Source organism: Sinocyclocheilus rhinocerous, unplaced genomic scaffold (genome assembly GCF_001515625.1).
Source record: "Sinocyclocheilus rhinocerous isolate Xijiao unplaced genomic scaffold, SAMN03320098_v1.1 scaffold2653, whole genome shotgun sequence".
Taxonomy (NCBI): Eukaryota; Metazoa; Chordata; class Actinopteri; order Cypriniformes; family Cyprinidae; genus Sinocyclocheilus; species Sinocyclocheilus rhinocerous.
In genome coordinates this window covers 372,059-384,461 of record NW_015664693.1, presented here as the reverse complement: position 1 = coordinate 384,461, position 12,403 = coordinate 372,059, and the positions used below count along the sequence as shown (strand labels likewise).

Here is a 12,403-nt window from a genome sequence, read left to right as displayed (position 1 = left end):
TGTTTCAATTAATTCAGTTTGAATAATAAGAAACTGTAGAGCTGTTACCATTCAAATGAAATCAGTATCAACAAACTCCATCTTTCCACTGCAGCAAACACAGAAGCTGCATCTGAAGTGGCATTAGATGTATTTACACAGACTGTTTGATGAAGCTAAGGTGCCATATGCATTTACACTGCAAAATTAAGAATGCATAAAGAATTTTATAAGATTAATATTTTTAAACATACAAATAAGAAACATTGGGGAAAATGCAATGATAGTTTCAAATATGAAACCAAACCAGTAGGTGGCGGCAAATGACTGTTTGTTTGAATGAGTGAGTCATTTAGTCCTTCATTCAACAGATTCGTTCAAACGGCTGATTCATTCAGAAACGAGGCAAGTGACTACTGTCGTTATGAATTGGTTACTGAATCATTGACTCACTTGATTCGTTCAAACATTGGATTCATTCAGTAACGATGGCACAAAGCAGTTCTGCTGTGGCTTTGATTATGACTGTTTGTTTGAATGAGTGAGTCATTTAGTCCTTCATTCAACAGATTCGTTCAAACGGCTGATTCATTCAGAAACGAGGCAAGTGACTACTGTCTTTATGAATTGGTTACTGAATCATTGACTCACTTGATTCGTTCAAACCTTGGATTCATTCAGTAACGATGGCACAAAGCAGTTCTGCTGTGGCTTTGATTGGAGCTATTTTCATCAGCAAAGCTTAGCAAAAACAGTCAATATTGTGTCTAAAATGTAAGTCACTTAATTTTAACTTCTTGTTTATTGAACTACAGTTGTATAAAATCACATTGCAATCATGTTGAAACATTCTGTTTGTGCAATGTTGCGTACCTAAATCATATATTACATATTTCTTTTTTTTTTTCCTGCCGAAGTATGCATCTGTAACTTTCTGTGTGTGTTGTTGCGCTCATTTGTTTTGATTTGTGTACGAGTCTCTCTCTCACACTCACTCAGGCGGCGCAAGCCTCATCTGGCATGACATCAATACATTATTAGTCGCCGTAAGTGTGACGTCAACAGACCGGCTCGGAATCGGCAGACTGACCGCCGGTCACCGGTCCGGGCCGATCATGCGGAAAACCGGCTAATTCCGGTCCCTGGCCGGTCGATCGGTGCATCTCTAGCTTTTTTCTGTCTACTTTCTAACAACTCAGCTGGTTACATATGAGATTTCTATGACCGTCCCTCTTAATGTCTGATCAAACATCTCAGCAAAGCAATCTTTTCACTCATCTGTTCAGCGTCTTGCTCTTGTTCTCATTATAAATATGTTTTCATGTCTTTCAGCTGAAGATCTGAAAGTGAGTTCACTCGAGAGGGTCACCGTGGACGGAGATGAAGGTAATGGTCTTGAACTTTAGAGCCACTTTATAGAGATGATATGGAGCATGGCAGATGATTAAATACTTGAAATGTCTCTAGTCTAGACGTTGGTTTACGTCACAGCAAGACAAAGCCATGGTGTGCTACTTGCTATTGCCATTTGATTGCAGTTTGTACTGTGGAAATACGTTCTCATTAGGAATGCACCGAATGTTCGGCAACCGAAATTATTCGGCCGAAAATAGCAAAAAAAAAGCTCTTTCGGTGTGAATAAGCGAAAAGACCGAATGAATTGTACCGAACAATGATATGACGCGATCAAATAGCAACCAGCGCAAATGGTGAAAAAAAATTTTTTGGCAAAATACATGGGGGAAAAAACCCTCCGTATTCGGCCTTCGGCCCAGTGTTTCATTTTGTTCAGTTTCGGCTTCGGCCAAGAATTTTCATTTCGGTGCATCCCTAGTTCTCATTTAACTGGACAATTTGTATTTGTAAGTGCATTAGTATTCTTGGTCTTCATGGAGGTTGGAAGACAAATGCGTAAATTTACTCTACATTGATTTTTGATAAATGCAGCAACCTTCAATTTTGAATTCATGGCATCTATAAGATGCTTTTTGCCTGTTTTTAAAGTTTAAGCTTTTGAATTAAAGTTTGTTTTGGTGACACTTGTATTTCAATTAGTATTTTATTTGTTGTTGGTCTGGATCTGCTGTTTTTGTTTATGCAATAATTTTTTTCTGTGTAGCGCGTATGCATTTTAATGGTCACAGTGTTGAGTTTTGCATAGTAATTTTGCTTTATGATGATAACTTCGAAGTGCAAACATTTTCCTACAAATGCGCTGCTCTCTGGTACTTAACTCTAGATTTGTGCTCGGTACAGACGACATGAACACTTTGCTCTGCTTCCTGGTTTTCTTTTGGTCTGTTTCTCTCTATAAATTCATCATTGTAGGAAATGTAATACCAGTCGGCTGTGCAGTTGTTTTTAATGTAAAGCGTTTATGCTTTCCTTTTGTTTCCATGGTGACTAGCGACCAGATCGTTACCTGTAGAGTTAAATTGTGGTCCTGGACATGCACTTAATGACTAAACTAAGTTAAATAACAAACGTCTGTTCAGTGAAAATAGAGTAATCCAGTGGATAGTGAAACTAATATTGAAACTAAAGCATGCTTTGTCACACGGGATCAGATTAAGCAAAGCATCTCTGATTACAATAGAACGTCATTGCATATATTTTAAACAGAAAGTGCATCCTACGGCATGCTAATACCAAGTGTAAACCGGGTCTGCTTACGCAAGAATACCGGGTTCAGTCTGTAAAAGGGAATATGATAAAAATTCATGGAGGCGCAGTGGGCACTGAGTCATGCTCCATTAGCAAACTCCAACACTTCTTGCATCCACCTCTGTAACATATGGTTATGCCCAACAGCAAGGTGGACAGCTTGAAGATTATCGCAGAGATCCATCACGCACTAGTGCTCTGGTCGGTGGCGGCGCTCAGATTCTCTGTTGGCTGTGGTTGTTGTTATCTGTTATTTGAATAATCATAAGTGGTACAATGCGATTTACCCATCTGCTCCATTGACTGACGTCTGTCTTTGTAGAAATTGAGGGAAAAACCCGAGGCTCTTGTTCATGTTTTTCATTAAGCTGCTCAATTGACTGTGAGGTTATATTGCTCTTCTAGTGAGAGTTTTGGGTATTTACTTACATTTTGGAAGAGAAGGCCATCTAATAGTCTTGATTGCATAGATTCTCTCACACCAGAGACTGATGCATGTGTCCCAGTACATTGCAGCAAAAGGTCAGATCTATTCAGTGCAAACCTCTGTCTGTCAACAAGTCTTTTAACTCTGTCTGAAAGTAAACAGTTGAGAGAAACATGCTGTCAGTGCCAACTGTCATTTAAAGGGATAGTTCACAAAAAAAATGTATTTCTGTCATTATTTACTCACTCACATGTTGTCCCAAACCTGTATTAATTTCTTTCTTGAGCTGAACACAAAATAAGATATTTTGAAGAATGTGGGTAACCAAACAGTAACTGATCCACATTGATTTTGATAGTAGGACAAAAATACTATGGAAGTCACTGTGGACCAGCAACTGATGTTTTTTCACCTTCTTCAAAATAGCATATTAGTGTTGTTTTGCTTTGGTACCGAAATTGGTACCGAGAACCATGGATTTTCACTGGTATTGGTACCGAATACTGAAATTTTGGTACCGTGACAACACTATAGCATATATGTTCAGCAGAAGAAAGAAACTCATTCAGGTTTAAACAACTTTTGAGTGAGTAAATGATGGTATAAAAAGACAGACAGATGACAGAATTTTTATTTTTGGGTAAAATATTGCTTTAATGTTAATAAAACAACAAAACACAAAGAGTAAAATCACTCACTACTCTTAACTGAAAAACTTGAATACAGTTGCTTTAATAGGAATCAATCTATATAGTGGTTTAATCTTATATTTGTTAATTCAAATTCTTGAATGCTCCTGCTAAATAATCCTATTGTACCTTAAAATAAAGCACTGTTGTTTTACTTGTATAATATGTGTATTTATAATGTGTATCTTTGTACTTATTTTTTAATAACAAAGATAAAATAATGACAAAGATTTTTATCTTTGCCCACTTTGGCCTAAATATCCTCCATTCTTTTTTATATTTTGTTACCTTGAAAGGCTTTGTCTTCATAATATGGAAATTAGCTGTAATGCTCAGACAGCTTGCAAAATGGTAAAAACCAACATGACAAAGAATCGTGATAAAATCGTGAATCATGATATTTCTTTAAAAAAATCGTGATATACAATATTTTTGCCATATCCCCCACCCCTAATTCTGGCCATAAATCGCTCGCTTATATGGTAAGGTCTTTCTGATTGACATTTAAAGTGAACAGTTACGCAATGTTTTGTCTATGCATGTCATCTTTGGTTTATATGAAATAGTTGATACCACAATAATGAACCAGGTTGGGAAAAATGTTTGTCCAAGTTAGTCTTTGTAATCTTCATTCAAATGCAATAAGTAGATTATTTCTCAGACTATAACACCAAGAACTGAATATTTTATGAAAAGGCATAATAATGCAGTTTTGCTCATGCATTTTTAATTCCCTGGCTAGTAGTGTTGGGTGTAATGCATTACTAAATAACTAATTACTTTAGAAAAAGTGATTACTTTAGATTTTTCTGTAATGTAATTACAGTTACTTCTGATGGCAATTGCATTAAATACTGTATAGACTATAGAACAATTAAAACAATATGGATTTGGGAATCTTCTTCCTTAAATACTTTGGTCAGTTTAAAGAATTAACAGACTTAACTGAGCAGTTTCATGTCTGTTCTTATATTGTTCAACTGGTGAGGTTGATATGGGATTTAGAAAGTAATTAGTAATAAGTAATGCAGTGATTTTTAGAGAAAGTATACACTGTTAGGTGTAATTAGTAGCTAGTAATTACTTACCCAACACTGCTTACTTGTAAGTAGGTCTTCACAATATTTTTGAAACAGATTATTTTGCTCAAAAATGATAATTGCGATCATTAATCACGACAATTCTCATTGGTTCGCCAGAGAAGGTTTGCTCGCAGATTTAGCCACAACAAATATACCAAAAATACGAAAGCTTGTGGAGGCTTGTTAGCAATGCAATATAATGCAAATGCCAATTAAAAACGATGTTTTCGGGATGGATAAATATCCAGCGGCCAAATATTGCTGATGACTGAGAGAAGCAGAAATTGCATTCTTGATTAAAATGCCATTTAATTGTGCAGTTCTACTAAGCATCTCAAACACCTCTTGAGTATCTTTTAAAGATTTGATGCCACTAACCTGACAAACTTTGGCAAATCCAGCGATTCGTTTTTCATCAATCGCTGAAATAGTCTCGTACCTTGTTGTTTTCAGGCCAGCTGTTGCATCCCTGGACTCCTGCAAGTTGCATAGCTGGCAATTTCAGTCGGCACTTGCCTTTTTTCTATCCAGTATGCAACAGATAACAGACTGTCCAGAGCTCAGTGAGATCTCTAGCCAGCTGAGTGAGCACGACTGGTTGTTGTAGTGTCTTGGCATGTAATTATATGACATTACATCCTCAGTCATTTGAGCGCTGTGAGGAGACTGGCAGTGCTAGGGTGTGTGTGCTAATTTTAAGATGTTCATAAGAGACGCTTCGATAATCGAGAAATGGCCAACAAGACTGGTGTTTATCTCACATTACAGTGCCCTTACAAGGCGCCCTACTCCGCAGAATGTGTTAACATCCCTCTGGATGTGTTGACGTCCCCATTCTGAGAAGCGTTTCTTTTCACCTTGTGGCGAGAAACGCTGACATCGAACTTCTGTCAGCGTTCCTGCGACTGCGTGCAGCGCCGTGGACGAATGAAGCTGGCACTGGGTATTCATCTGCTGTTTTTGGCTTTAAAAATGTAAATGACACATCTGAGGACTCTATGAAGTTGAGCTCTTTGTGTGCATGTATTAAGTAGAAATGCGATAAGAGGTTACGCTGGACTGCATCCAGCAAAACAAATGTGTTTTTAAAGAAAATGTAGGTTTTGCCTTTGCAGAAATCGTTGTTGTGAAGCTATGATGTTCTGGGTGGTTGCTAGGGCATTGCTAAGGTGACCAGTGTTGTTGTTTGGATGTTGCTATGGAGTTGCTAGGGTGTTCTTGTTTGGTTGCTTGCTTAATGGCCTCTTAATGGTCTCTTTATTAGTCACAAAAAGGCCACTGCCTATAATTTAGTATTATTTATGTACTATTGTAGTATTTATTCATGTTTTGAATTAGCTTTTGTTTTGATATTTACAGTTTTAATTTTAGTTTACATTTTTAGTAATTTTGTTGTGTGCTTTCGTTATTTTTATCAGTTTTTGTTTTTTTTAAATATTTATATTTAGCATTAATTTATATTTATTTCAGTTTTTTAACTTTTAGTACTTCACCTTATTTCACTTGTCATTAATGCAGAATTTTCATGAGTTTTTGGTTTTAAATATTTAAATTTTATTTTATTTAAGCTTTATTTCAATTAACAAAATATTAAATGTTAATAAAAATATTTTAATAGTTTTACTTTCAGTTTTAGGCAGTGTTATATCGGTGATCGGCCTCAAAAATCCTGATCGGAGCACCCCTATTAAATACTGCAAAACAATGGACAGAATTTGAAATCTGAGACTGTTTCATATTAAAAGTACCAAAGCACAATGCTTATTGCGATATATTGGATGATGGATTTGTTTTTTGGCTTCTCAAGTCATTAACTGATGGACTGGAGTGGTGTGGATTACTGTGATGTTTTTATCAGCTGTTTGGACTCTCATTCTGACGGCACCCATTCACTGCAGAGCATCCATTGCTGAGCAAGTGATGCAATGCTACATTTCTCCAAATCTGATGAAGAAACAAACTCATTTATATGTTGGATGGCCTGAGGATGGAGACATTTTCAGCAAATGTTTGGGTGAACTATTCCTTAAATTAACAGGTATTCATGTAGGGCAATTTTTTTTGTCCCCATGTTTTGAATATCTAGATATCTTGAATATATTTGTATAATATATTTTTGCCCCCAGCCCTGGTTAATTTCTAACCCTGCCCTTGGCATTGTTTATCAAACTCTGATGAATGAATATGATGAGGTGTCATGGAGCTACAGAGCGTCTGATGGTAATTTCATCCTCCGGGAGATGAGGTTGTGATTCATAGAAACTGAACAGATTTTGATATGTTTGGTTGTGATTGTAGGAGGCATATTTGACAGATTTTGTGGTTCAAAGGAAGCTGTCTGGCTTGGAGTACTTGTTAATCACCATGTTTGATGTTGAAGCCAGAGGCAGACTTAACTGAACTAAACTGGATTAATGAACCAGCCCAACACAGTCCCGCATGGTCACGACAAAGTGTGCTTTTATTCTTTTCTATTTCTGACTTTAGAAAAGGACAATCAGGGTCCAGAATTTTGTGACTGAACTTTTTGGTTCATTCATAGTCTGAACTATTCAAAGTCTTTGCAAAATGAGGATAAACATTCATTCTATATCAATATACTTTTTTTTTTCAAGTTGACAACCTACAGTTAGACTAATGAGCTGTATTGACATAATAAAACATTTAAATTCTAAATAAACATTAGTTAATAAATAAAATAAAATGTTAATAAATAAAAATATTACAATTTATTTCATATTAAATCGTAACCATTTAAATAAATGTAAATGTTTATATATGATTTTTTTAGCAGTTTGAGTATAAGAAAGGCACATTATAAATACTTTTTTTAAAAATTATTATTATTAATAATAATATTGGTGCCATTTAATGGTTTGTTGCTGCCATTTTACACTTTTTGCTATTATTATTATTATTATTATTATTAAATAGTTATTAGCTATTTTTGCTGTTAGTTATTTTAGTTAAAATGATCTCTAATCTGTTACCTTAAATTACTTTTATTGTTAATAACCTGGTAACTAATAATTTAATACTAATAAAATTATTTTATTATGTTTTTTTCATTCATTCATTCATTCAGTGCCTTTTACTTATTTGCAGTTGCCGCCATTTTCCACATAAGCAAAATAATAATAATAATATTATGACCTCAAGTTATTTTTAACTTCAAATTCAGATCCCCCTTGTTTGTTAAAAGCTTTTTACAATCATGGCTCATCTAATCAGATTTCAAAGTCTGAATAATCAGTTTCATAATTGAATATGTCATTTAAATTCTGTTGCAATTCCTTAAAAAACAGCGTGCGTGCGCGCGAGTGTGTGTGTGAGAGAGAGAGAGAGGGGAGGGGGAGAGAGAGACAGGGTCACATCACAGTGGAGTCAGCTGTCTTAACCGTGGCTTGTGTACTGCAAACATACCAGCTTCATCACTGGGTCTGTCACGCGACTCTGTTCCCTTTTCGGGCTTGAACTGATGGCCTTTAATATTATTTGTTTTTTAAAATTATTATTATTCATTTGTTATTTGTTTATTGTCCACCACATTATGATGTTTGTGCGGTGTCTTTTATTTTAGTAGTATCTCTTCACTCTTCTATTGTTGACATGCTCATTGTCAGAGGAAAGAGCAGCTCCTCTGTCCGCCCGAACACGTGTGTTTAATCAGGCGGTGGACGGCAGGGGAGGATTTTCCACCCCAGCAGAGGTAGGTGAATCGAAAAGCTGTAAAATATTTAACACGAGGAACTGTTTTCCCCTCGCACAAAGTCGCCCATATTGCAATAGCTTTTCTGGCGTTTCAGGTTATATAACCTTCACTTGAGTGGAGTTTGTATAACGTTGGCAGCGCAGTGCAGGATTTTGAAGTCATTACACTGCTGGCCAAACTTCCTGCAGCCGAATGTAAATGGCAGCGCGGAGGAATCGCACTCTCCTGCACACGCGTGGCCCTCCCTTTGAGGAGAATCCGGCTGCAACATCCAGAAAATACATGAGTGCCGCTCTTTGTTAGCTGTTCTGGAGTAATGGATACTCGCTCTGCAAAGGCGTGACTCGTGAAAGTACAACAACACTGATGTTGTCATTTAGAGCAAAGCCAATTGAATTTCTGGTTTGCTGTTTTGGATCATTTGTCAGCTTTTTAACAGCATAGTGATCAGAAAGACGAATTCGGTAGGGACAGTTCACCCAAAAATGAACATTCTGTCAGTATTTACTCGCCCTCAAGTTGTTCCAAACCTGTACGAGTTTCTTTCTTCTGCTGAGCACAAAAGAAGATATTTTGAAGTATGTTATTAACCAGTGTGGGGAAAGTTACTTTTAAAAGTGATGTATTACAATATTGCGTTACTCCCTAAAAATAACGAATTACGTTACTTAGTTACTTTTTATGGAAAGTAATGTTATGTTACTTTTGCATTACTTTTTAAATCTGGGCTGGGCTTGCTTGTTTGTTTTTAATATAAAAAAGTTGTATTTTGGCAAATGTAAAAACCCTTTCACACCAAAAGTGAAATGATCAAGTAACTCAGATATTTTCTTGTAAATTAAAAAGTAATGCGTTACTTGGAAAAAAAAAAGTAATCTGATTACGTAACTCACATTACTTGTAATGCATTAACCACAACACTGTTGATAACCAAACAGCCATTGACTGTCATAATGTTTTTTTTCCCCATACTATGGAAGTCAATGGCTACTGTCAACTGTTTTCTTCAAAATATCTTCTTTGTGTTCAGAAGATGTAAAGAAACTCATACAGGTTTGGAACAACTTGAGTAAATCCGTAACTTTGAGAATATTGAAGTCAATGGCTGCCGTCAACTGTTTTGTTACCAACTTTCATTAAAATATCTTCTTTTGTGTCCATCAGGGAAAAAAAACTCATACAGGTATGGGACAACCTGAGTAAATTATGACAGAATTTTCATTTTTGGGTGAACTGTCCCTTTATTACATCAAAAATATTGATCATTTTTTCATTTTTATTATTGGTTTTATTTATTTTTTATTTTATTTTTTTTTGCTCATACTAAGTTGAAGAAAAGCTAAACCCTACACTGTAAAAAAAATAACAAGAAACTACTATTTCAGTCTTTCTGCTTCAAAATTTCACAATTAATTCAGTGTTACTTGCCATTTGTTTGTAATTAATTGTGAAATTTACTAGCAGTTGTTACTTCAAGAGGCTTATGTTTCTATTTGTTTTTTTGTTTTTTTTTACAAGCAATCAGACTTACAGTTTTTGCCTAGCAGTGGCTCAAACAGGTGAGCAAAGCCAATTGTAATTTAATTAAGTAATGTAAAATCATATCTAGAGACCGTAATAGCTGGATATATCAGTTTGTCATTTCCGACATCTTAATCTTATTTTCATTTTGAAAGGTCGTTTTATTTGAAGATTCAGAGAAGCTACTTCTTTTGTATTTGTTTCTTCAGAATTCAATGGAAGGAAATGAGTCAGTAACTCTTTGTTATAGTTTATTTTTTGATGGGTCATGGCAAGAAATTACAGCCATATCTTACCAAAACACGCTCAAGAACATCAAGGCACCGAACGCTGCGGCTGAGAGGAACATAACAAGTCGAGTTTATTAAAAAAGGGTTTTTTGAGGTCTTACAGTTTGCTCCGGACCAATCCAGAGCTCTTGTAGCAGAACACAATAGATCCGTCACTCATACGGGCCGCTCTGGTCGTGAAGATCTTGCCAAACCCAAACTTTTCCTCATATCTTAATATCCTCCCTCAGTTCGGCAGTGTGAAAATGAACTTCAAGGGAGGGATTCGGGAAACCGCAGCCGAACATATTCCAGCACAGCCTCATATTGCCAAGGGATGGTCATGTAAACATTCTGCAGCCGCGTCGGTTCCCAGGCGAGGCGGGGCTCTGCGAACTAATGAGGTGTTTATGTTGGAATGAAGTGCCTGCGACTCCCTCTTCCACTGACTTGATCTGCCAGTATTGACTAATTGCCATGAATAAAGCCACATATCTTACCTAAAGAGCTCCTACTATGACACTCACAGACGTGACTCGTTGAATGCAATCCTTCCATGCTACAGAAATCATCTGTAAAAGTAAAGCTTATATTGGAAAACTGATGAAATTCTGATTGATTTAGTTCTGAAATCGCTGATGAATGCATCGCCATGAGCGCGCATAGATTCTGTTAACGTGGCAAGATGTAAACAACTAAACTCCGTTTTACATTTTTGCCTAACAAATAGCTTAACTGAAGTTCTTCCTCATCACTTTGTTTTCTCATATTGCTCCATGTTGCTAACATTAAGCATAATCGCTGCTGGCTGACACATTTTCACCGTGACGTTTTGCAGTAGCCTCGTCTGAAGGGTTTGTGTTTGACAGCCAGGCGTGTTGGTGAGGTGGGAAATGACCTCACGCATGTACATTCAAGTGGTTCATTTTGGTCATCTTTGGGGGAAAAAATAGGCTAATGCATAATAATTTGAATGTGATGATGTGTCATTTGCTTCTACAAATTGGCTTACATAAAATGATTGATATATTTATGTTTATGAACATTATATGCTTTCAATCACTCGTAGCTAAAGTGCATTCAATATATATAGGTGGTCAAAGGTTTAAAGTGTGAATAACTTGATGACCATTTACACAACTCGTTTTTCCATGTACACTTTGCCTGTTTTCCATTGTTTTTCTATATAAACACGCACAAGTGTGTGCATGAGAATGTGTTTGACTGTTGCTCTCATGTCTTTAAGACATTAAATTATTTAACTTAATTAAGCAATAGAAAAAAATGTTTACATTTAACCACTGTATTTTTAAATTAACCCAATTTATTGAGACAAACAACAAATATTTTTTTTGTTTTAACAGTCAAACACACAATAAAAATTTAACAAATATCTAATTTCTAATGTTTTATGTGCACTTTACAGGGGAATAACATCTGTATCTGGGGCTCATCTAGTTGTCCTGGTCTCCGCTGTCTTTCAGGGCTGTAGAGGTCCTCTCTAGGTGCTGATCCACCATCTGGTCTGAATACGTACTGGATCCGGGTGACTGCAGTGACCATCTGATCTGGATACAGACTGGATCTGACTGGATCTTTTGCAATGAGCAAAACAATGCAGCATATTTAAATTGTCAACGCAAGGAAATAAATGTATATAAAAAAAACCTGCATTACGTCGAAATTAACTCATATAAATCAAATATAATTTCGTAAATTGCATAAACAATTATGAACAAAACAGCATCATGTATTCATGCATTGCGTTGCTTAATACAAAGAGCCGAATCGCCCACCACGCAGATTGCATTTAAAAACATAAGAGACGCAGTAAAAAGGAATAAACCTCCACAAATTCGCGACGTGTTTTCTAAAAGTTTACACTGTTTAACTTTGCATGGCTGCATCTTGTGAGACGCGAGTGCAGCAGTCAAATTTGTCCGTCTAAAAATGCGCTGAATATGCGTTCTGTGTGAATGGCTTGGTTTCGGTTTTCTCCACATTGAGCTTCTATTATATTTCTCTAATATTTTGAATGCATAACACAGCAGCGGCGCATC

At 36.2% G+C, this 12,403-nt stretch overlaps 1 protein-coding gene across 1 annotated transcript in view; it reads left to right on the top strand.

Annotated features, from left to right (window-relative positions):
• The first annotated feature begins 1,307 nt into the window (after positions 1-1,307).
• The window catches only part of LOC107730377 (AT-rich interactive domain-containing protein 4B), a 93,322-nt gene continuing 82,226 nt past the window's right edge, over positions 1,308-12,403 (top strand). The window contains exon 1 of the mRNA XM_016541199.1: positions 1,308-1,365. Coding sequence (XP_016396685.1) covers positions 1,360-1,365 — 6 coding nt within the window. The 5' untranslated portion in view covers positions 1,308-1,359. The remainder of the gene's footprint in view (positions 1,366-12,403) is intronic.